General features: G+C 42.0%; 1 protein-coding gene and 1 pseudogene across 1 annotated transcript in view; one reads left to right on the forward strand and one right to left on the reverse strand.

The window, feature by feature from the left end:
- Positions 1-691, reverse strand: part of SMCHD1 (structural maintenance of chromosomes flexible hinge domain containing 1) — a 134,657-nt gene extending 133,966 nt beyond the window's left edge. Inside the window, exon 1 of the mRNA XM_036874911.1 lies at positions 149-691. Coding sequence (XP_036730806.1) covers positions 149-325 — 177 coding nt within the window. The 5' untranslated portion in view covers positions 326-691. The remainder of the gene's footprint in view (positions 1-148) is intronic.
- Positions 692-3,161: 2,470 nt separating this feature from the next.
- On the forward strand, positions 3,162-4,344 carry LOC118906711 (annotated as a pseudogene).
- Positions 4,345-23,830: the final 19,486 nt, after the last annotated feature.

The raw sequence follows: 23,830 nt of genomic DNA on the forward strand, positions 1-23,830 counted from the left end.
CGCCTCGGGCATGGCGGGCACCCGGGAGGGAGAAGCCAAGGCCGCAGGACCGGGGCCGGGTGACAGGTTTATTGCCCCCGGTGAGCAACTTGGGCTTCTCGTCACCCTCCCAACCTCAACTCTACCCGCGCATCCCTCCTTAGCGTACCTGACACACTGAGGCGCGGAACGCCGCGAAGTCCGAGCGCTCCGTGACCTGCAGCGCCCGGTCCCCGAGCTCCGACTCCTCCTCCCGCCGGTCAAACAAGTACACCGTCCTGTAGCCGTCGCCTCCGCCGCCCTCTCCGGTCCCCACCGAGGGCCCGCCGCCGCCCGCCGCTGCCATATTGGGGAAGAGGAGAGAAAACAGCAACGCCGACTCCTGCGGCCGTCGCGCTAAAGGCCGAGGTACGGGCTCCGCGCGGCGGCTTCAGCTCCAGCCCCCGGGGCGGCGCAAGGCCTCTACCCCGGCGCACTCAGCTCCTCCCTCGGCGACGGCGGCGGTGGCGGACCAGCCGCAGTCGCGAGGATCACCCGGGAACCGATTCGAACGAGCTCCTACCCGTGCACCACGTCACTTCCGCGGCCCGCCGCTCCCGCAGAGGAGGGGGCGCGCGGCGCGCTCCTCGCAGAGCCGGGACCCGCGCCCGCTGTCGCCCAGGCGACGTCGCAGCGCTACCCGCAACCAGGCCCGCCGCCCGTAGCTGTGGCGCAGGAAGAAGAGGGGCCGTCGGCGGCGCGCAGGAGGCGGGGCGAATCCGGCAGGCCGCGCGGGCCGGGGTGGGGCTTCGGAGCCCGCTGACCGGGGCCCGCCCCTTTCGCCCTAGCGAAGTTGGAGGGAAGCGCGGTCCCTAGCGGGCGGTGGCGCTCTGAGGGAACGACCCGGTATCCTAGGCGGGAGAGCCTATCCCGCGAGCGGCGGGGGGAGTCTTCCGAGGGACTGTTTTCTCCCATCCCAGAGGGTCCTGGTACCTTCCCGCCTCTCCATAACCCCGACCAAGCCTATCCGGCTTCGAGCTCCTGGCGCCGCGGCCACGGTTGCGACCTCAGGACCAGGTCGCGTGAACGCGGCGGTGGGAAGCGCCAGGCCCGCGGGCCTCGCGGTGTGGACCTGCCCCCGCCACGAGCACGTGGGTCCCCACGCGGAAAAAAACGACGCCGAGAGACCCTGAGCCACTTTTTCAGTCCCATTTCCTAGTGGTTATGTGTGGGCCGCGGCGTGGACCTCCGAGACAAAGCGGGGCCGGAGAACCTCCCCACCGAGGTTCTGTGACGTCACCGCGGCCTCCAAGGGTCCCGGCGACCATATCTGCCCGGTGTACACGCCTACCCAACGCTGCCGCCACCACGCGTCTGGGAATCGTGCACAAGCACCCCTATGCCACAGAGTTGTTAGGAATAAGTTAAATAATGTTCGCAAAGGGCTTTTTTTTTTTTTAATACAGGAGGTTCTATTAATCTATTTTATACATATTAGTGTATACATGTCAATCCCAATCTCCCAATTCATCACACCACCACCCCCACCCCCTGCCGCTTTCCCCCCTTGGTGTCCATATGTTTGTTCTCTACATCTGTGTCTCTATTTCTGCCTTGCAAACCGGCTCATCTGTACCATTTTTCTAGATTCCACATATATGCGTTAATATACGATATTTTTGTCTTGACTTACTTCACTCTGTATGACAGTCTCTAGGTCTATCCACGTCTCTACAAATGACCCAATTTTGTTCCTTTTTATGGCTGAGTAATATTCCATTGTATATATATGCCACATCTTTATCCATTCATCTTTCGATGTACACTTAGGTTGCTTCCATGACCTGGTTATTGTAAATAGTGCTGCAATGAACATTGGGGTGCATGTCTCTTTTTGAATGATGGTTTTCTCCGGGTGTATGCCCAATAGTGGGATTGCTGGGTGTATGGTAGTTCTATTTTTAGTTTTTTAAGGAACCTCCATACTGTTCTCCATAGTGGCTGTATCAATTTACATTCCCACCAACAGTGCAAGAGGGTTCCCTTTTCTCCACACCCTCTCCAGCATTTGTTGTTTGTAGATTTTCTGATGATGCCCATTCTGACCAGTGGGAGGTGATACCTCATTATAGTTCTGATTTGCATTTCTCTAATAATTAGTGATGTTGAGCAGCTTTTCATGTGATGCACACGCCTCCCCTCCACCACCGCCAACACGCGGCTGAGAATCGTGCACAAGCACGCCTATGCCACAGAGTTGTTAGGAATAAGTTAAATGATGTTCGCAAAGGGCTTAACATGCACTACGCTTTCGGTAACAGCCTTTATTGTGCTTCATTAAATATCATATCCTGGCCTGTAGTGCCCTAACTCAACAACAAATAATGTCATTGTTAGACAACTAGGTTTAGTCATTTACTCTCCAGGTCTTAAATTATTTAGTGAATATTTTGTGCTTGAGAGTGACACGTAAATTCACTAAGACTGGGGGATTTTTTTGATTCTTCAAAAGTTTGGGTGATAAAGTATATTTTCCGTTTTACTAGGTTTGCCAAAACCTTCATGGTTAATTACATGGGTAGACTAATCATTGGTGTATGTTAGAAACCTAGATTTGCTTGTCCAAATAAAGATGCTCCAGAATCGTAGGGTGTGTGTGTGTGTGTGTGTGTGTGTGCGTGTTTGGCTAGACATATAAGGTATTAAAGGTGGAACACACAGTTGGAACAAAAGTGTGAAGGCATGTGTTTGGGAGGAGCATAAATAATAAGGGCTGGAAGTGGGGAGAATGGAACATTAGATGGTGGAAGATAAAACTGGGAAGAGGCCAGATGTGGCCAAATGCCATTCATGTTCCTGAAGGGAGATATGAGGGAAAGCTGAGACCAAAGTAACCCCGACTCCTGTGGGATTTCTTTGACCTCTCACATTTTACCTTTCAAATTCAAGTGAACTTTTTGTTATAGTCCATTATATAATGGTGTTTGATTTAAATGACAAAAAAAAAAAAAGGTTTTTGTATCTTAATGAGTGAAATGAATTGCCTATTTCATCAAATTGGGACTAGAGCTAGAAGTTCATCATCAGGACAATTTCTCATTTCTCTATAATACTAAATTATGTAAATGCATGGGTACAAACAGAAACTCTTTGTATGTCTTTAGAAGAGATTTAAAGATAATCTCACTGAGGAGAGATCCAAAATGCTGCCAGAGAAGTGTTCTACAATATTACAGGCAACTATTGGTGGAAACACAGATATGTATCTTGTTGAGAGGTCAACTCTGAATCACTGTCTTCTGTGGCAGTTTGGCAGTCTGAAACGTTTGCCAGTCAGCTTTTGTTCTCAGAGAGAAACTCCCCAGATAACTTTTTCAGCAACGAAAGATGATGTTTGTTTTTCGTTTTTTTTTAATTAAAGTATAGTTGATTTACAATGTTGTGTTAGTTTCAGGTGTACAGCAAAGTGATTCAGTTATACATATTGATATATATATATATATTCTTTTTCACATTGTTTTCCATTATAGGTTATTTCAAGATATTGAATATAGTTCTCCGTGCTATACGGTAGGTCCTTGGTTTTTTCTTATCGGTGTTTGTTCTTTAATTTTCATCACAAATAAATAAGAGTTTGAAATGACCCAGTGCCACAATTAGTTCTCTTTAATTGACTAATAATTTTTCTTTTCATTAGCCATCTTATCGTATAGAGTATAAATATTTAAGAATCCCTGTATCAGTTATCTCATACCCCCAAACTTAGTGGCCTCTTGTACAACTCCTCAAGGCCCTCCTCCTGGTAGAGAGTGAATAACAGCCCTTCAACTCCACAATTTAAAAACTCCTCCAATAAAACTGCGTTGCAAAAAATGGGAAAGAAACAGAATAGAAAAGAGTAAAATGAGTCAAAGAGGTAGAGCCTGAAGGTTTTGTGATGGAAAGAAATATTGGACTGATGTGTAATGAATGGGAAGGTGGTGTATATCCTTCAGTGGAAGAGATTGACAGGTGCTAACAATACTTGAAAACTGGAAGAAAATTCAGATCATCCAAAGTTAAAGTATTTCTTAATTCTGAAAAAGCTGGTAAAGAAAAAGATGGCACAAAAGTAAAATCTTTATCTGACAGTGAATCTGATGACGGCAAATCAAAGAAGAAAAGAGATTCTGCTTTGCCAAGATGCTTTGCCAGTGGTCTTGATCCTGAGCAAATAACTGGTGTTACATACAGCAGTGGATAATTAATATTTCTCATGAAACGGAAAGATGCAGATGAGGCAGACTCGGTGCTGTAGAAGAGGCAAACATGAAGTGTTGTCAAATTTTAATTGCTTTTTACAAAGGGAGACAAAGTTGGCATTCTCGTCCAGAAGATGATCAATAATTGTTTACATACATACAAAAATCTGGTCTTGGTTTATGACTTATTAGTATGAAAAATAACTACATTCTAATGAAAATCAAGTTTGATGTGTTCATTTTGAGTAGTATTAAGGGAATTGTTGAGTTGTTCTTGTTTTTATTTTTTTTCTATCAAAAGCACTGGTTACTTTGAATAAATAAAACTTTCTGTAGTTGCTTCATTTATCAGAACAGAACATTTGATACCATGGTTTATTATTTTCTCTGCATCAGAGAACAGCTTTTCTAAAATGTTAGAAAAATTTCCATAGTCGTTACTCAGTCAGAATTTACATTTATTATTTTTAACCTATAATGCCCAAGGACCATGCTGGGTTTATTTGTTTTTGTCTGTATGTGTAAATACATACGTAAATGCTTGTTGTTGGGTTTTGGGGTTTTTTTTTTTACATTCACCAAAACAAAAAAGGCATTTTTTCACAACCATGAGTAAGTCCGTGTTGTTTCTGGGATGCCATCATTCTGAGCAACCTAGGAAATAGATCACCTCAAGCTAAACTGAAAATTTTCCTGAAGCCATAACCTTTCAAATCAAATAGATGTCCCTAACACCATACACAAAAATAAACTCAAAATGGATTCAAGACCTAAATGTAAGATCGGACACTATAAAACTCTTAGAGGAAAACATAGGAAGAACACTCTTTGACATAAATCACAGCAAGATCTTTTTTGATCCACCTCCTATAGTAATGGAAATAAAAACAAAAATAAACAAATGGGACCTAATGAAACTTCAAAGCTTTTGCACAGCAAAGGAAACCATAAACAAGACGAAAAGACAACCCTCAGAATGGGAGAAAATATTTGCAAACGAATCAACAGACAAAGGATTAATATCCAAAATATATAGACAGCTCATGCAGCTCAATATTAAAGAAACAAACAACCCAATCCAAAAATGGGCAGAAGACCTAAATAGACATTTCTCCAAAGAAGACATACAGATGGCCAAGAAGCACATGAAAAGCTGCTCAACATCACTAATTATTAGAGAAATGCAAATCAAAACTACAATGAGGTATCACCTCACACCAGTTAGAATGGGCATCATCAGAAAATCTACAAACAACAAATGCTGGAGAAGGTGTGGAGAAAAGGAAACCCTCTTGCGCTGTTGGTGGGAATGTAAATTGATACAGCCACTATGGAGAACAGTATGGAAGTTCCTTAAAAAACTAAAAATAGAACTACCATATGATCCAGCAATCCCACTACTGGGCATATACCCAGAGAAAACCATAATTCAAAAAGACACATGCACCCCAATGTTCATTGCAGCACTATTTACAATAGCCAGGTCATGGAAGCAACCTAAATGCCCATTGACAGATGAATGGATAAAGAAGATGTGGTGCATATATACAATGGAATATTACTCAGCCATAAAAAGGAACGAAATTGAGTCATTTGTTGAGACGTGGATGGATCTAGAGACTGTCATACAGAGTGAAGTAAGTCAGAAAGAGAAAAACAAATATTGTATATTAACGCATGTGTGTGGAACCTAGAAAAATGGTACAGATGAACCGGTTTGCAGGGCAGAAGTTGAGACACAGATGTAGAGAACAAACATATGGACGCCAAGGGGGGAAAATCGCAGTGGGGTGGGGATGGTGGTGTGCTGAATTGGGCGATTGGGATTGACATGTATACACTGATGTGTATAAAATTGATGACTAATAAGAACCTGCAATATAAACAAACAAACAAAAAAACAACTAATACTAAACTTTCTTTGGGTTATTTGTATGGAAATATGTTAATATAAATGTTTCAGACATTACATGAAATTTCTAAAAATCTTATATGTTCTGGTATAATGTTATAAGTCATAATTCTAGTTATTACTTTAAAATGTATATCTCAGAAATAACTAAATTTCCTTGTCAATTGCATTATTATGAACTTTCATCAAATCTTTAACCATGGTCAGTTTTAAGTCTTTTGTCATTTGCAGACAGTTCTGGGTGTACTCTGATGCTTTTGCAAATATATTCCTATAAAAGGGTTTCATCTTCAAGGAATTCATGGAAAAGACTCTGACAAGTACAGGTTTCTGGTAACTGACTATACTGCTGAACTGAATGAATAAGCATTTTCAGAACTCCAATGGAAAACTGATGAATTCATAAAAGTGCTAACAAAAGATCAAAATTTAAAAAATTAATTACATGGGACTGAGTGAACTGATGAGGATGATTATAATTTTTGTGACTTTTTGTTTAAAAAAAAAAAAAAAATCCCACAAGGACTCAGAGGCAAAAAATATACAAATCACTTTTCACTGCAAAGTAAAGGAGCTGTTGCAGTGGAGGATTACTGGACTGAATGTCAATATTATGACATAGTATGAGTGTGTTTCGTGTTTGGTAATTGCAATCATTGTTGCTTTTGTTGTGGTCATCCATTTACAATGCTTGGTGTCAGTTTATTTATCTCTTGTAAAAATAAAATACAGTGTGTGTGTGTGAAAAAAAAAATTAATGCGTACTTATGGAAAGGAAACAAGCCTTTCCTAAAAGAATATGTTGGTTGAAATGAGGGTCCACCAAAGGTGATGAAACCAAAAAAAAAAAGAAAATGTCAAATAGATGATTCTGTAATTAGTCGGTCAATCTAAATATAAACAATTTAAATTGGATAATTTAAATATAATGTAAGCAATTTAAATTGGACAATTTAAAGCAGTCTTATCAGAATTCCTATCTATAGCTATAGTCATATAAATGCAACAGTTTATTTGCAAAACTCCCTGAAAGGAAAAATTTTATCACTACCAACAACCTCCCCACTGCTTAGGAAACCAAACAAAAACTGGTGTGTTTAATTAGCCAAACAAGGCTTTAATGGGCATTTAAAGTTCCTTCTAGAGAACCATTCCTTTATGAAAATTTGAAATCCTTATGTTACATTAACTAAAAGATCATGAGTCATGGACTGTCTGTTTGCTCATGAAACTAATCAGATGATTAGAGATGTTGGACCCAGTAACATAAATGAGTGACAAACTTTTGCAATCTCAACTAGTCATCTGCATGTTTTTTCTTTACCCAATCATTCCTTACATGTAGGCTCGTTCTTTTCAGTATATGTGTTACTGGTTCAGCAGAAATCAGGAAAAACTAACTTTGTAGTAATCAGAATGTTATCCAACTGTATATTGCTTATTATATTGTAAATATTGGTGGACAGTGGTCAGTAAATAGTTTCACATAAAAAAAAAAAACTTAGTACAATAGCTTCAAATAGGAACCATTTATTTGCTCAGGTTTCTGTAACTTGGGCTGAGCAAGAACTTGGGCAGTTCTGCTGTGCTCACTTCAGATCACAAGCAGCAGTCACCTGGCAGCTTGACTGGGGCTGCAAGGTCTGTGATGGTCTCACTCACATGGCTGGCAGTTAGCTGAGGCTGTTGAGAAGTGAAGCTCATGTTCCTCTATTAGGCATCTCTAATAGGATTGCTTGGTTTCCTACTTAGCTGTCACAGAACTTCAATAGAAAAAGCTCCAATATGCAAGTGCCTATCAAAGTTCCACTTGCATCACGTTTACTGATCTCATTGGCCAAAACTAGTCACATGATCAAGCCCCTGAGTGGTTCCCTCCCATAACAGAGGGAAGCTTACAGAAATCCCTGCTGATCTGGAGGATAGCATTGCTATATGTGTACTGTGATGAAACCAGTTTGAAAAAGAATTACAGATATAGCTGGCAGAAAGTGGGGGGGGGGGGAAGAAATCTTGTTAAGATTTGCTGATGAGACTAAATTCCCCCCAAATAAAAATAAAGGGCATGGAAAGTGAGTTTTTAAATACTCCTATTTTCTCAAATTTATTTTTTAAGTATATTTCTTTCTGAAAATGTAAGGACAATTTTAGTGACATGAGTTCAGACTTTGCAAGCTAAAACACTTACTTTCTGTAATACAGTTTATGACTCTGAGCCCCAATCTACCAGACTGGTAGAGAACATTTAGGGGCTCCTTCTGTTTCCAGTTTTTTTGTTTGTTTGTTTGGCCACTCCACAGGGCATGTGGGATCTTAGTTCCCCAACCAGGGGTCAAACCCGTGCCCCTGCAGTGGAAGCGCAGAGTCTTAACCACTAGACTGACAGGGAAGTCCCTGTTTCCAGTTTTAACAAGTTCCAAGCTCTGGGTGGTGGCGGAAGAGGCTCCCCTTGTCTATGTACCCTCTTTAGATCTGGTGGCTTCCGGTTGCTTTTGTGCCACTTGGGATGGGGGAATCACTTGCAAGCCTTCTTTTGATCCTAACTCCCTAAATGTACTGTATAGGTATTTAGGGGAGTAGGGAGGACCATCTCTTCTTACCAGCCTAAAGGAATCTTTTTTAATCTGGAGAAAATTCTTCTCTCTTCATCATTCTTCAAGGTATTTTATCAATGCCTCTAAGTCCTTTTCTCATCTCCAAAGTCCTTTTCTCTATCCCCTCTCCAAAACCCTCTACATTCTCCTAAGAATTTAAGTTTTTAGGAAAAAAAAAAAATTCCCAGGGGAAAGTATCTTTTCTACTCTGCATCCTGTTTCAGTTATCCATTGCTGTATAACAAATTACCTGAAAACCCAGTGGCTTAAAACAGTCATTCTCTTTATTTGCTCACAATTTGGGCAGGGCTTGGTGGAACCTGGTCCCCATGGTATCAGCCTGGGCAGTTTTTAGAGGAGTCACTTCTCAGACGCCTTACTCACAGGGCTGGCAGTTTGGTGCTGGTTGCTGGCCAGGAGCTCTGCTGGGGCTGTTGCCTCTGTCCCATGCCTCTCCTCATGGCTAGGTTGGGATTCTCACAGAGGGGTAGTCAGACTTCTTACGTGGGGGCTGGCTTCCCCTAGAGCACAAACAAAAGTGGAAGCTTGTAGACCTTAAATTTTAGGACTTGAATTGGAACAGCATTCCTTCTGCCATACTCTGTTGGTTAAGGCAGGTCACAGGGCCATCCTGGATTGAAGGGGAGGGACTATGGCACAAGCTGGAATATGGGAACTTTGGTCCTTTGGGGGCTACCAGAGTAATAGTCTGTATCAAAGTTCTCCTGGGGCAAGAAAGCACAGAACCTGCTATTTTCTTGAATTAATGTAGGGAGTCGGTTGTGGTTGGTTAAAGGAAAATCAAAGAAGAAAAAAAAAAGTTAAAATATGTTAATATCTCAAGATATACCTCTAGCCATATAGGCCTTTACCAACTTTCTCCTGATGCATTAACTTTAATTTCCATGTCATCTAAGGAACTAACTTTGAATAAAACATCTTAAATTTTAAAAATTAACTGTTTGTGTTTTCACTTTTTGGTTATAAAACATTGATTACTTTTCCTTCAAAAATCCATGCAGTTGAATTTTTTCTTTATATACAAAAAATAATACTTAGCACTTACTGAGCTCTTCAACAGCCAGTACTTCTACAAGGACTTTACATTTTCTTGTTCAATCTGGCGGCATGTGGGATCTTCCCAGACCAGGGATTGAACCTGTGTCCCCTGCATTGGCAGGCAGATTCTTAACCACTGCGCCACCAGGGAAGTTTTTACATTTTTATATTTACTTCATATATATAAAAGAGTATATATAATCTAGATGTCTGTTAAAAGACAAACACACGTGTAGCCACCACCCAATTTAAGAAAAAGAGTATTCCTGCTACTTTGAAGGCCCCAGTGAACCCCTCCCAAAATGTCATCTCTCTACTACTGAGGTAATCTCTATTCTGAAATGTGTAGGTATTTTTTTCCTTCTGTTTATAATAGATTCTTTGGTTTTTAAATGTTTTTGAATTTATATACCATAAAAGAAAAACAATATACTCCTGCTGTGTGTGTCCTCTGCTCTCAATATTCTTTTCTATTTTATTTTATTTATTATTTTTGGCCGAGCCACACAACAAGTGGGATCTTAGTTCCCTGACCAGGGAGTGAACCCTCTCCTCCTGCATTGGAAGCACAGAGCCTTAACCACTGGACCTCCAGGGAAGTCCCTGCTCTCAATATTCTACCACAACACTATCTCACTTCTGACCCCAGATGTGTAGGTTTTCCACACATCAAACAATCTGTGACACCAGGTGGGCATCCTACAGTTTAATTCAATTCTGACACTATCTACCTAGAGAAAGTGTCAGATCCCACAGGTTAAGGGTTCCTGTAGGACTGCCCCCTTCCCTGCTTCAGATGCCCAATCACAAATCCAGGTTGTTACCTGTGCTTCTAACCCAATAGCTATAAGTCAGAGGGTCCCATGACCCTCTTTGCAGTTTCAATTCATCCTTTAGAGAAGCTCGCAGAACTCAGGAACACAATTTACTTGCTAGTTTACAGGTTTATTAGAAAAGGTACAAATCAGGAAGAGTTAGATGGAAGAGATGCATCGTGCAAGGTATGGGGAATGGCTGTGGAGCTTCCCTGCTCTCTTTGGGCTTCCACTCTCCCAGAACCTCTATGTGTTCATCAACACAGAAGCTCTCCAAATCCTGCCTTTTGGGGTTTTTTTGGAGGCTTCACTATGTAGGCAAGATTGATTAAATAAATCTCTGGCCATTGCTGACTGATTCAACATCCAGCTCCTCTGCCCTCCTGGGAGGTACAGAGGAGGACTGAAAGTTCCAGCCTTCTAATCCCAGTTGGTTCCCTTGGCAACGAGCCCCCATCCTTTGAGGCTTTCCAAAAATCCCCTCGTTAACATAAACTCAGATGTATCCCTCATTAACATAAACTCAGATGTAGTTGGAAGGGGCTTGTTATAAATAACAAAAAACACAGTTATCATTCTTAACACTTAAGAAATTCCAGGGTTTTGGGGACTATGTGCCAGGAACAGTGGACAAAGACTAAATAATATATATTCCATATTATAAATCAAAATATTGCATATACATTTATACATTCTTCTGCAACTCTTTTTTTGCTCAACGTATTTGTGAGATTCAGTCATGTTGATGCGTGTAGCTGTGTTTCATTCTTTTTTTTACTGCTATATAGCATTTCTTGATATGAATACACCACAATTTTTCCATTTTCCTACCAATGGACATTTTAATTATTTCCAGGATTTGGGTTTCTTGTTTGCTTGTTTTTGCCTCTTTTTTTTTTTTATTTTGTTTTTGTTTTTGTTTTGGCCTTTTTAAAATCAGGCTCCTATGAATATTTGTGTGTGTATTCTGATGTTCTTATGCAACGGATATACTGCACAGCATATATGTCAAGTGTCATAGAGTATGTGTATTTACAAATTTACCCAATAATGCCGAATTATTTCCCAGTAGGATAGAAGAGTTACTGCTTCTCCATTTTCTTGTCAACACTTAGGAGTGTTTTTTACTTTAAAAAATTTGTCAATCTGGTGGATGTAAATTAGTATTTCATTGTGGTCGTAATTCGCAGTTCCCTCCTTATAAATGTGATTGAGCATCCTTCCATATGTTTACTTCCTAATTGTGTTTCCTCTTCTGTGAGATGCCTGTTCATGCTCTGTACTTATTTTTCTATGGGTTTATTTTTTTCCTATTGATTACTAGGAGTTCTTTATATATCATGGCTACTAAACTTCGGTTGGTTATATGTCTTATTAACAACTTTCCCTAGTTTGTGGCTTGTATTTACTCTTTCTGTGATCTTTCAATGAGCAGTAGTACTTGATCTTAATGTGATTAACTTTATCAATCATTTCCATTATCATTTGTCTGTTTTTAAGAATTCCTGGGAATTCCCTGGCGGTCCAGTGGTTAGGACTCTGCACTTTCACTGCAGGGGGCACGGGTTTGATCCCTTCTGGTTGGGGAACTAAGATCCTGCATGCCACACGAAAAAAAAAAAAAGAATTCCTCTACTACCAAGGTTTTCTCAAATTTTATTCTTCAAGTTTAAATTTTTTCCATTAAAAAAATTTGTCTTTATTTCATATGGAGTTGATTTCTATGCATGATACTGAAAAGGGATCCAATTTCTTTCTTTTTTTTTTTTTAAATTTATTTATTTATTTATTTATGGCTGTGTTGGGTCTTCGTTTCTGTGCGAGGGCTTTCTCTAGTTGTGTCAAGCGGGGGCCACTCTTCATCGCGGTGCGCGGGCCTCTCACTATCGCGGCCTCTCTTGTTGCGGAGCACAGGCTCCAGACGCGCAGGCTCAGTAATTGTGGCTCAGGGGCCCAGCTGCTCTGCGGCATGTGGGATCTTCCCAGACCAGGGCTCGAACTCATGTCCCCTGCATTAGCAGGCAGATTCTCAACCACTGCGCCACCGGGGAAGCCCCCAATTTCTTTTTTTAATGAATAATTGTCTGAGCATCATTTATTGAACAGGTAGTCCATCTTTTCCCTGCTATAAGCTGTGTAACTTTTGTCACATACCAAGTTTCCATAAATGCATGCTTCTGTTCTTGGATTTTCTAGTCTGTTCTGTTGGTTAATTTCCCCCCCTCTCTGCTAATATTGCACTGTCTTAATTATCTAGCTTTATTATGTTTTGAGATCCTATTGGGCAAACCACACCACCTTATTCTTCTTCAGGAGTGTCATGCAGTTGGTTCTTAAGTGTCACTGCAAGAATGATGACTTCCTCCTCTTCTTACTCAGTGTTTTCTCACTTTAGAGACACTTGAGATTGTGGTCGACTGCATTTCCATGGTAGCAAAACCCATGGTTCAATAAGGAACTGAGTACATTATAAGCTTTTTAAACTGACTGTATTGCTTACTATTAAGGACTTAGCTGTGCTCATTATGAGATGCCACAAACCCTTTTTCATCTTGTTCTTAAGTACCCTGTGCATTTTGATTCAATTACAGCACTAACACCAGGTTCCGTAACAGCACAGAAGGATCAAATTTTCTAATCACTCACTGCTTATATAAAAATTTCTCCTTCTTGGGTTTTCATGATTTTCACCCAACTGAACTAAATGGGAAAACATGATTCTGCTGATTTTGTTTGTATATATACATGCATGTGGCAGTACTTTTAAGAGGAATAAAGTTGGAAATGTTCTCCCCCAAATTCTAAAAGCAAAATTGACCCTCTGGACTAGAATGATGTGCTGCTTTATCCTGTGACTTCTCCATCCCCTCATGCCCCAAACTGAGAAGGACGGCTATCAGCAGTCAGAAGCAATAGAAAAATTTTCTACATGTGAGTGGCATAATATGATCTGTTCTAAAAAATATAACTTTGGCAACAGTGTTACATTCTGTGCAGACACCATTTTGTACAGACTATACCTTATTCACATGATCAGTAAAGTGACAGTTATTAAGAATCTATTATCATTTGTTCACTCATCAGATACTTATTGTGTGCCAACTAGATGGTGAAGTTACAAATCAAAGTTCCCATCTTCCCCATGCTCATATTCTACAGGGGAAGATGGAAACAATCTAACAATTAAATATACAGAATGTCAAGTGGCGACCAATGTGCTATGGAGAAGAATTTCAAAGGATGTGGAGTCCCAGGGGCTGGAGGGTCACAATTTTATATAGTGGTCAGAGAACATTTTCTGATAAGGTGACATTTGAGCAGAAAGTGGAAGGAAGTGAAGGAGCAAGTTGTAAAGGTCTATGAGACAAATGGTCCTGGCAGAGGGAAAAACAAGTACAAAGATCCTAAGTTCTGAGCATGAGTGGCATTATGACAGTAATAGAGGATGCAAACAGACAGATAAATGGGGGAGAGGAGGAATAATGGGAAGGGCCTTATAGGTCACCATGATAACTCTGGCATTCATGCTGAAGGAAATGGGAAGTACTGGGGGACTTTGAGCAGAGGTGTGATAGGGTCTGACATATTTTTATTTTATTTTATTTTTGGGGGTGTCTGACATAAATTTTAAAAATATTTGTTTATTTATTTGGCTGCACCAGGTCTTAGTTGTGGCATGTGGATCTAGTTCCCTGACCAGGGATCGAACCCAGGCCCCCTGCATTGGGAGCGCAGAGTCTTAACCACTGGACCACCAGGGAAGTCCCCTGACATATTTTTAAAGAGAACTTCTTTGACTGCTATGTTGAAAACAGACTGTAAGGGGCCAAACGTAGAAACCAACAGACCAGTCAGGAGGCTGATTCAATAATCCAGACAAGAGATAAGAGGGCTTGATCTATGCTGGTAATGGTGGAGCTGAAGTGAGGTGGTCAGATTCTGGATATATTTTAAAGGGAAGCTAAAAGATTTGCTAATGATTTGGATGTGTGGTATGTGAAAGAGGGAGGCATCAAACCATTCTCCAAAACGTGTGGCTCCCTGGGAAGTGCGGTGCATACTTGCATATTTTTGGCTACCCAGCCTCTCTATCCCTTCTTATGTTTGGAGAATTCCCCATCATATAAATCTAGGCGTCAGACAGAGCACAACACCAACTGAAGGTGTGGCTACCAGTGCCAGAAACAACTTGTTCCAGTCTCCCAGGCTGCTGAGGTACACCCATGTGACCAATCAGACATTAATGGGGCATCCAGCTCGTGAAGGCAACAGAGACACCCTTAGCCCAGTGTGGAGTGGTGTTTGCTGTGCAAGGGGCAGTGGTGTCCTCATGGGACCTGTTCATGAAGTTAACTATGCTCTGGCCAAGTAATTTTCTAGTAGGGTTTGCCAGCCCCCTAGCAAATCTACAAGGTACACAGTTGCCTAGTCAAAAATACTGTTTCTGCTTTTATTTTTTTAAAATTATTTTTAAACATCTTTATTGGAGTATAATTGCGTTACAATGGTGTGTTAGTTTCTGCTTTATAACGAAGTGAATCAGCTATACATATACATATATCCCCATATCTCCTCCCTCTTGTGTCTCCCTCCCACCCTCCCTATCCCACCCCTCTAGGTGGTCACAAAGCACCGAGCTGATCTCCCTGTGCTATGCGGCTGCTTCCCACTAGCTGTTTTACATTTGGTAGTGTATATATGTCCATGCCACTCTCTCACTTCGTTCCAGCTTACCCTTTTTAATTTTTTAAAAAAATTTTGGCCATGCCAGGCAGCATGTGGGATTTTTAGTTCCTCAACCAGGGATCGAACCAGGCCCCCTGCATTAGAAGGATGGGGTTTTAACCACTGGACCACCAGGGAAGTTCCTGTTTCTGCTTTTAAAAGAGCCAGAGATAGTTTCTTTTCCTTGTAAATAAAAACCCCAGTTGATATATTAGGAATTAATATTCCTACTATGAATGTTATCGTATTAATAGCTGCCATTCATTAAGTGATTGAGGCACTTATATCAATTAATTCTGCTAGATAAATATTATTCCTATATTAGAATTGAGGAAACTGAGACATAAAGGATAAATCACTTACCCAAGGTCATATGGCTAGTAATTGACAGAGCCAGGACTAAAATCCAAATTTATCTGACTCCAAAGCTTGAACATTTATACACTACAGATAAGTTCATTTGGGGTTCATATAATATTGTGAACTATCATTTTTCCATTCATTGAGCCCTCTGTATAACCTCTATGTATATTCACAAGTGTTAAATTTCCTTGAAATCCTGAAGTGCTGAAATAGTAAGATGTGTCATTGTTTTGAAAACTCATCATAGTCTGGTGAAAACCATAAATCTAATTCAAAATAAACACTAATGTTTGTTAGCTTTGTTTGAAATTTGGGCAAACTTTTCTGAAAGTTTCAGTTTTAATAGATCTTGTTTTGATCAGTAAGAATTTGGAGGTAAAGTTCTATATTGGCAAATACACCAAGCTCTTTTCCAGATGGCATCTATTACCACTGAGACATTGTAGTATGAGAGCTGACATTAAGTACTACAGCAGACTCAAAAGCACACACTTTTTGTGCTCTTTTAAATAACTTAGCTAAAATATCTATAGTTACCTAAAATACAGGGCTGGCTGATGGTTTTGAATATTTGAAACTCGCTGCTTAAAAAAAATGTTGCTTACTAATAAGAGGAGTGACTAAAAAGGAACGAAACTGGATTGTCAGAAAAGAAATTGCGGTTTGTGAGCCTCTGAGAAGCTCTCCGAGGAGGAGCACGTTATAATAAACACCTTGTTTTAATGGTACAGCATTAAAGAGGTGATGTGGTGTTAGGGGCATGAAAACTGAGCTAGAAGTGAGAACACTTGCTCCCAAGCGCCAAACCTACCCCGTCTCTAAGCTATGCAACTCAGGGCAATTCCACAAATACTGAGCACAAGATTAACAAGGCAGAGATGAATAAAACAGACAAGGAATATAGAAAACTGTGATGCCTTATTAGAAGTGTTCATTCATTTATTCATTAATCCATTCAGCATTTGTTGCCAGTTACATGCCTATCGTGCATCAGGTGCTGGGGTTTCAAAGATGAACAAGAAAAAGCCCTCCCTGCCCCCCACCTCAGTCCTCCCAAGGAGCCAGTGGCCCAGGAAATAATGACCAGCCTTACTGTGGCACTGACATTCTACTCCGCCCTCCCACAGATTTCCGTGGCCCTTCCCAGCTCTTCTTTTCGCTACCAGCCACCTCCCCACACCCTTAGTTTAGCTCACTGGACTCAATTTAGACCTTATTCCCCCAAATAAGACTTTCCTGCCCCGGGGGGGGCTGTCTCTCCCTCCCCAATACCTCCTGGCCAAAATGATCTTTAGACACCTCAAGCTCTGAAAATATGACTGTTTCCCACTCCATAGATAAAAATACAAACAATACAAAACTACAAAATAAGGAAAACTATATATAATTAATCTGCTCTTCCAGATATTCTAAACCTTGGAAAGTCGAATGCAATTTATCAGTACACTGGACATGTCCGAGAACATACCAACTTTTGCATACACATTCACGGGGTTCATTGATTTTCTGAGGTCCATCATGGTCCCCAGATGATACTAAAATACTGTTTATTCCAGAATTAAGAAAGGAGTCAGATCCTTAAAGGCCTGGACTCACCAGAAGATTCTGTACTCTGTCAGGATGACAATGGGAGCAAGGAGCTGTTGAAGGTTTTTAATCTCAGATAGGGCGTGCTTACATTTGCACTTCAGCAAGTTCTGTCGAGCTGTAGTATAGAGAATGGATTACAAGGGCTTACCTAATAACTTGCTGGAGGCTGTTATAGAAACCCAGGCAAGAGATTATGGTTAGCTGCTAAAGGGTACTGGTTTCTTTTGTGGGGGAGGTGATAAAAAAATATCTAAAATTAGATGGTGGCAGTGGTTGTGCAACTCCAGGAATATGCATAAAATCATCGCTTGTATCCATTAAAGGAGTGAATTTTATGGTATGGGAATTATAGCTCAATAAAGATGTTTTCAAAAAAGCAACAGATTAAAAAAATAAAAACTCTCACACTAAACAAATAAATGAATAAATAAGTAGGGGCTTCCCTGGTGGCGCAGTGGTTGAGAGTCTGCCTGCCAATGCAGGGGACACGGGTTCGAGCCCTGGTCTGGGAAGATCCCACATGCCACGGAGCAACTAGGCCCGTGAGCCACAATTACTGAGCCTGCGCGTCTGGAGCTTGTGCTCCGCAACAAGGGAGGCCGCGATAGTGAGAGGCCGGCGCACCGCGATGAAGAGTGGCCCCCACTTGCCGTAACTAGAGAAAGCCCGCGCACAGAAACGAAGACCCAGCACAGCCAAAAATAAATAAATAAATAAATGGATCATCACATTAAAAAAAAAAGTAAATAAAAGAAGTCATGGTTGGGTTATAGACCTATATGAAAGACTTTCAGAAGATAAGAGAAGGGAGTGAGGAGAGGTAGGAGTCAAGGATGACTCCAGGTTTTGGGTTTAGGCCACTGGGTAGATGAGGAGGAGGAGACATGTAAGTGATCCTGATGCAATGGAAGGGATTCTGGAGGGAACAATACAAAAGACTGGAATTGCCCCAGGAAGACTCCAGAGACTCTTTTTTTTAAAAAAAAAATAAATTTATTTATTTATTTATTTATTTTTGGCTGTGTTAGGTCTTTGTTGCTGTGCGTGGGCTTTCTCTAGTTGTGGCAAGGGGGGGGCTACTCTTCATTGCGGTGCACAGGCTTCTCACTGCAGTGGCTTCTCTTGATGCAGAGCACGTGCTTTAGGCACACAGGCTTCCGTAGTTGTGGCATGTGGGCTCAGTAGTTGTGGCTCGAGGGCTCTAGAGTGCAGGCTCAGTAGTTGTGGTGCACGGGCTTAATTGCTCCACGGCATGTGGGATCTTCCCGGATCAGGGCTCACACCCATGTCCCCTGCATTGGCAGGCGGATTCTTAACCACTGCACCACCAGGGAAGTCCCTAGAGACTGTTGCCTTGAAGAAAGGAAGGACAAATTTACTTGCCCTCAGTGCAAGAGTGTCAGACTTCTTTCTGAAGAAGCCAGAGAGACTGGCTCACCAAATTCAAAACACAAATACTTAAAGGGGAAAAAAAGGCAAAACTATCAAGGGTACCAAGTTTTCATTAGTCTGTTCATGGTGGGGAAAAAAAACCACACCAACTCTCTCACACAACCACCATATTTACAAAAGTCACCTATGCTTTCAGATACCAGCATAACAAAGATCAGGGATAACATTGTCTCAAGAGTCCAGGTTTGTAGGAAAATTTTCAGGGTTTATTATTCTGGAGACCAGAACCGGTCAGGATGACCCTACTATTTTCAGTTTATCTAGGAGTGCAAATGGTTTTATCATGTTCCTAACTGTAGTATATGACGTGCTTAATCATTTTGGAAGCAGAACAAAGTGCCAGTTTTGCTTCTATAGGAGATTAGTAACAGGATAAAGCATGCAGAAGAAAAGAAAGGATGCAGCAAGGATAGGACTGATAGCACGTAAGCATGGAGTTAGTGGGTTGGGCATGGCAGGTGTCTGAGGCAAGGAGGAAGTGTTACAGGGGGAAGTAGTCACTGTTACTGGGGCTCCTGTCAGCCCCGTGTGGCCACTCAGGTGCATCATAGGGCCTGTGAAGGCACATAGCAGTCAGGTCAAGTAGTTTCTAAGCTTTGACTTGGGCTCCAAATAAAATGTTGGATATTTGGAAGTATCCAACATTGTAGATACCTGGAAGTATCCAAGATTGTAGTACTTGGGGAAAATGGAACTGAACACCCAAGGGGGATCCTACTCAGATGGTTGCAGAAAGATGTTGCCTGCCTCAAAGTGGGTTACCTTCTTAAGGATTTAACAGCAGCCCAACTTGGATGCCTCAGGCTTCATCTGGTGGCAAATAATAAATAAGGTATTTCTAGGCTTCTTTAGAAAGGAAGACTCAAAGCTTACAGGAACTCATCACCTCCTGCAATAACAAACTAAAGGCTCCACATTTGGCAACAGAAGGCAAACTTATACACAGGCTCTATAGGATAGAAGACTTCAAAGCTCCAAACTTCCCCTGGGGAATCTCTTTCTGTTGCTGCCACCACTAGCTCCTCTTTAACACTCTAACACCTTCATGAACATAGATCCCCTCTTTAATTGCTGGCAGCACAGCTGAGATTCTGCTGGGGTATTCAGACTGTAGTATGCATAAGAAAAACCTGTCAGGGGTGTTTAAGACACAGATTCGTAGCTTCCATACCTAGATATTTTATTTTATTTTTTAAAATAAATAAATTAATTAATTAATTTATTTTTGGCTGCGTTGGGTCTTCGTTGCTGCGCATGGGCTTTCTCTAGTTGCAGCGAGCAGGGGCTACTCTTCCTTGCAGTGCGCGGGCTTCTCATTGGGGTGGCTTGTCTTTGTTGAGGAGCACGGGCTCTAGGCATGCAGGCTTCAGCAGTTGTGGCACGTGGGCTCAGTGGTTGTGGCTCGCAGGCTCTAGAGCACAGGCTCAGTAGTTGTGGTGCATGGGCTTAGTTGCTCTGCGGTGTGTGGGATCTTCCCAGACCAGGGCTTGAACCCATGTCCCCTGCATTGGCAGGCAGATTCTTAACCACGGTGCCACCAGGGAAGTCCCTTATTTTACTTTTTAATATTTATTTATTTATTTGGCTGTGCTGCATCTTAGTTGCGGCATGCGGGACCTGTAGTTGCAGCATACAAACTCTTAGTTGCTGCATGTGGGATCTAGTTCCCCACCAGGGATGGAACCCGGGCCCCCTGCATTGGGACGGGGGAGTCTCAGCCACTGGACCACCAGGGAAGTCCTCATACCCAGATATTTTAAATCAATCAAGTATGGGATAGGACTTTTTATTTTTGACAACTTCCAAGTGATTCTAACAGTGGTAGTCCAAATATGACATTTTGAGAAATAGTGGACCAAAGAAGACAAAAAGGGTGATGAATATATAAAAGGCTATATAGTCTGATTTACAAAATGCAGCTGAATCATTTGCAGCGTATAGCACTTGCCTTCAAATGGGCAGAGAAATCTTCCTCTAACAATTGGTAGTTCCCGGAACACATCTACATACATATAGCTGATTCACTTCATTGTACAGCAGAAACTAACACAACATTGTAAAGCAATTTTACTCCAATTAAAAAAAAATATATAGGGGATTCCCTGGTAGCACAGTGGTTAAGAATTCTTCTGCTAATGCAGGAGACACAGGTTCCAGCCCTGGTCCAGGAAGATCCCACATGCCGCGGAGTAACTAAGCCCGTGTGCCACAAGTACTGAAGCCCGTGTGCCTAGTCCATGCTCCGCAACAAGAGAAGCCACCGCAATGAGAAGACTGCGCACCGCAACGAAGAGTAGCCCCCGCTCGCCGCAACTAGAGAAAACCCGTGCACAGCAGCGAAGACCCAACACAGCCAAAAATTAATTAATTAATTAATTTAAAAAAATGTAGTCCCCAAACTAAGCCCAGAGAGAAAACACAGGTTTCCCTCATGGACAGTTTCTTGAAAGAGAAACTGTTTCACTTTCCTGAAAGAGATCTAAGCTCTTTCCTAAAAACTGGATATTTCTCATCCTCCCCCTACAGGGCAGTTGGCCTGTTGCAGAGTTAGACTACAGCATCCCCACAAGAGATACATAAGTATTATAGCAAGTAGCTCATTTACTTTTACATAACCATATAAGTTATGAAGAACAAGGATGGCTTGTACTTTTCACATTCCTCAAGTCTTTTTTTTTTTCTTTAGTTCTAAACACTCTCAGCAATAGTTCAATTCAGGTTGACCTTTGCCAAGCCCAGGCCAGTTCCTCCTTATAGACCCTCCCCCAGCTTGAAGTGAACATCACTCCTATAATTGCCCCACTGCTGTCCCATGGAACTTAGCTCCTAATACCTCTGGAATGTAATCTAGAGAAGAAATACTCTCCAAAGCAAACAGTAAGTTTGTAGAAATAAAACTGCATGAATCACACTGGATTCATTGCACATCGCATCTCCATTCCCAATCATACATAGATGAAGCCTGGACTTTTTCAAAGAAGTTTAGTTGGAGCAAAATACGCAAAAAATTCTCTCAGTTTTCATGTTTTTGTTCTTCAGTTTTAGAGTAGATGTTTCCTGCTTCTACAGCTGTTGGGTGTGTCCTTCCTCCTGTTCCTGTGCTCTAAATCTAAAAAAAAATAAGGCTTCTCAAAAAAGAAGAAAGAACTCGAGCAGAATCACAAGTATACACACACACACACATATGTGCACGTGCACATATACACACAGGGTCCCATGAATGTTTTAGACTTTCAGATTCATAGCATCTCAACCCTTTCCATTTTCGAGAACGTTTTTGCCTTACGTTGCAAAACTAAATCTGTTCAACCCTGTTGCTTTTTCAGAACAAAGGGAAGTTTATACCAAATAGTGTATTGTCTCCAGCTTTGCTAGCCTGAGACAGAAACTGCTTGCTACTCAAAGCCAAATTCCTCAAGGTGTTCTAACTCAAAGCCAACCACAACAGGAAGGGGAAGTACAGTACATGCTCAGTGTAATTTTGCTGTTCTTTCCCCATGTGCCTAAGTCTTCTCACAGAGTAGAACACCCATGGAAGTGCAGGAAACAGCTTCTGGGTATCCGAGGTGGCGTTCACCTTAGATATTCCAACAACTGCTGAGTGGCCTCTTATCTCCACGTAAGCTAAATTCCCCATTTTCCTCTGCTCAGCTGAATTTTTCCTCGAGTGCTCTTCTAGAACCACAACCCTACTGAGGCTTTTCCATGGCTTTCTGGTCAGCCAAATTACTTTCCCCAAACAGGACCTCTAACTCTAATTAGGACCTGAGAAAGAGCAAAGCCACTCTGCTAGCAGTCAGACTGTGATAGACAATGTTATCAACAGGGCGCAGTCAGGCCAACAAGACTGTGTCTGTAACCAAACATAACTAAGGGTATGCTGCAGTTGCAAAAATGGCTAACAAGCCATCCTTTCTTAGAATCAACCGGCACGAGCCCGAACCCCACTCTGTCTTACCGAGACATCCCATGATTAGTTCTTCCTCACTGCAGTGAGTTCAATAAACCCAACTTTTTTCTATAGGTGTGGCCTGGTGGTCTTTTCTTTGGTTGGTGGCTTTAACTGGCTTTTGCTGGCTCTGGTGGCTTCTTCAGCTCTGAGTGCTGTCTCATAGAATTGGAGTTCCCCAACTCTCCCTCCCCCTAGAAGCCCCCTTACTACCTTCCTGCTCAAAGTGTCAGAGCCACTTGAGCCTCGCCCCCTTCTCCACGGCCAACTTCATTTCTGGCCTGATTCATTGCCACAGCTTTCCTTGCTTGGCTGAGAATGGACAATTTCAAATAATCAGCTGCTCCACCTCTCTAAATTCCTCTTCCAAGAGGTGAGGCATGAGGGTGTAGGTATAAGAGCACATCTGGGATTCCTTTTCCAGGGTCCAAATAACTTGAACCTTTACCCTCCTGGTGCCTTGAAATCCAAGTCTCTCAAATAGACCTAACCTCATCTCCCCTACTGCAAAGCTGGCAGGTACCTAGGGAATCAGTTTGACAACCATTCCACTTCTCTCCCAGCATGCTGGTGGAGTTTTGCATTCTCTACTCTCATGAGCAAAGGACATAAGGGCTTTCTCTTAAGACCACTGGGTAACTACATTATTCTCTAATTTGTAGAGAACAGACACTCTACTTCTGAGGCTGGAAGATAAGCAGGGAGTAATTGTTCCCTATAATGACATTGCTCTGTTTGTATCCTCTTTTAGACATAATTCCCAAAGGCTTCCCTAAGACAGACCCATTTCTACCCGTGAACAGACTAGCTTCTTGAGCACAGATATCTTTCTCCTTTCTTAGTTGAAAGACCTGCCAGTGGAGAGCAATTCATCACCCCGCCCTCCACCACAGTGGCACTGTCACCTCCCTTTCATGGGCAAACAACTCAGGACCTTCCCTCCTTGTATCTTAACCCTGCACTTGTCTGGTGGGTGGACTCTCCTGCCCCAGAACTGATAATCGTCCTCCCAGTGGGAGGTTGGAAGGTCTGCAAGGGATAAAATATCCCACTCTCATAACCCTCTTACAGACTGTTGGTGGAGCTTGTCCCCCACTTGCTCAGTTGCTTGATATTAGCCACTTACCATCCCCAGTTTGACCACATGCACCCTGCCCCTAACATTTACATGA

This window comes from Balaenoptera musculus, chromosome 14 (genome assembly GCF_009873245.2).
Source record: "Balaenoptera musculus isolate JJ_BM4_2016_0621 chromosome 14, mBalMus1.pri.v3, whole genome shotgun sequence".
In the NCBI taxonomy this organism is placed as follows: Eukaryota; Metazoa; Chordata; class Mammalia; order Artiodactyla; family Balaenopteridae; genus Balaenoptera; species Balaenoptera musculus.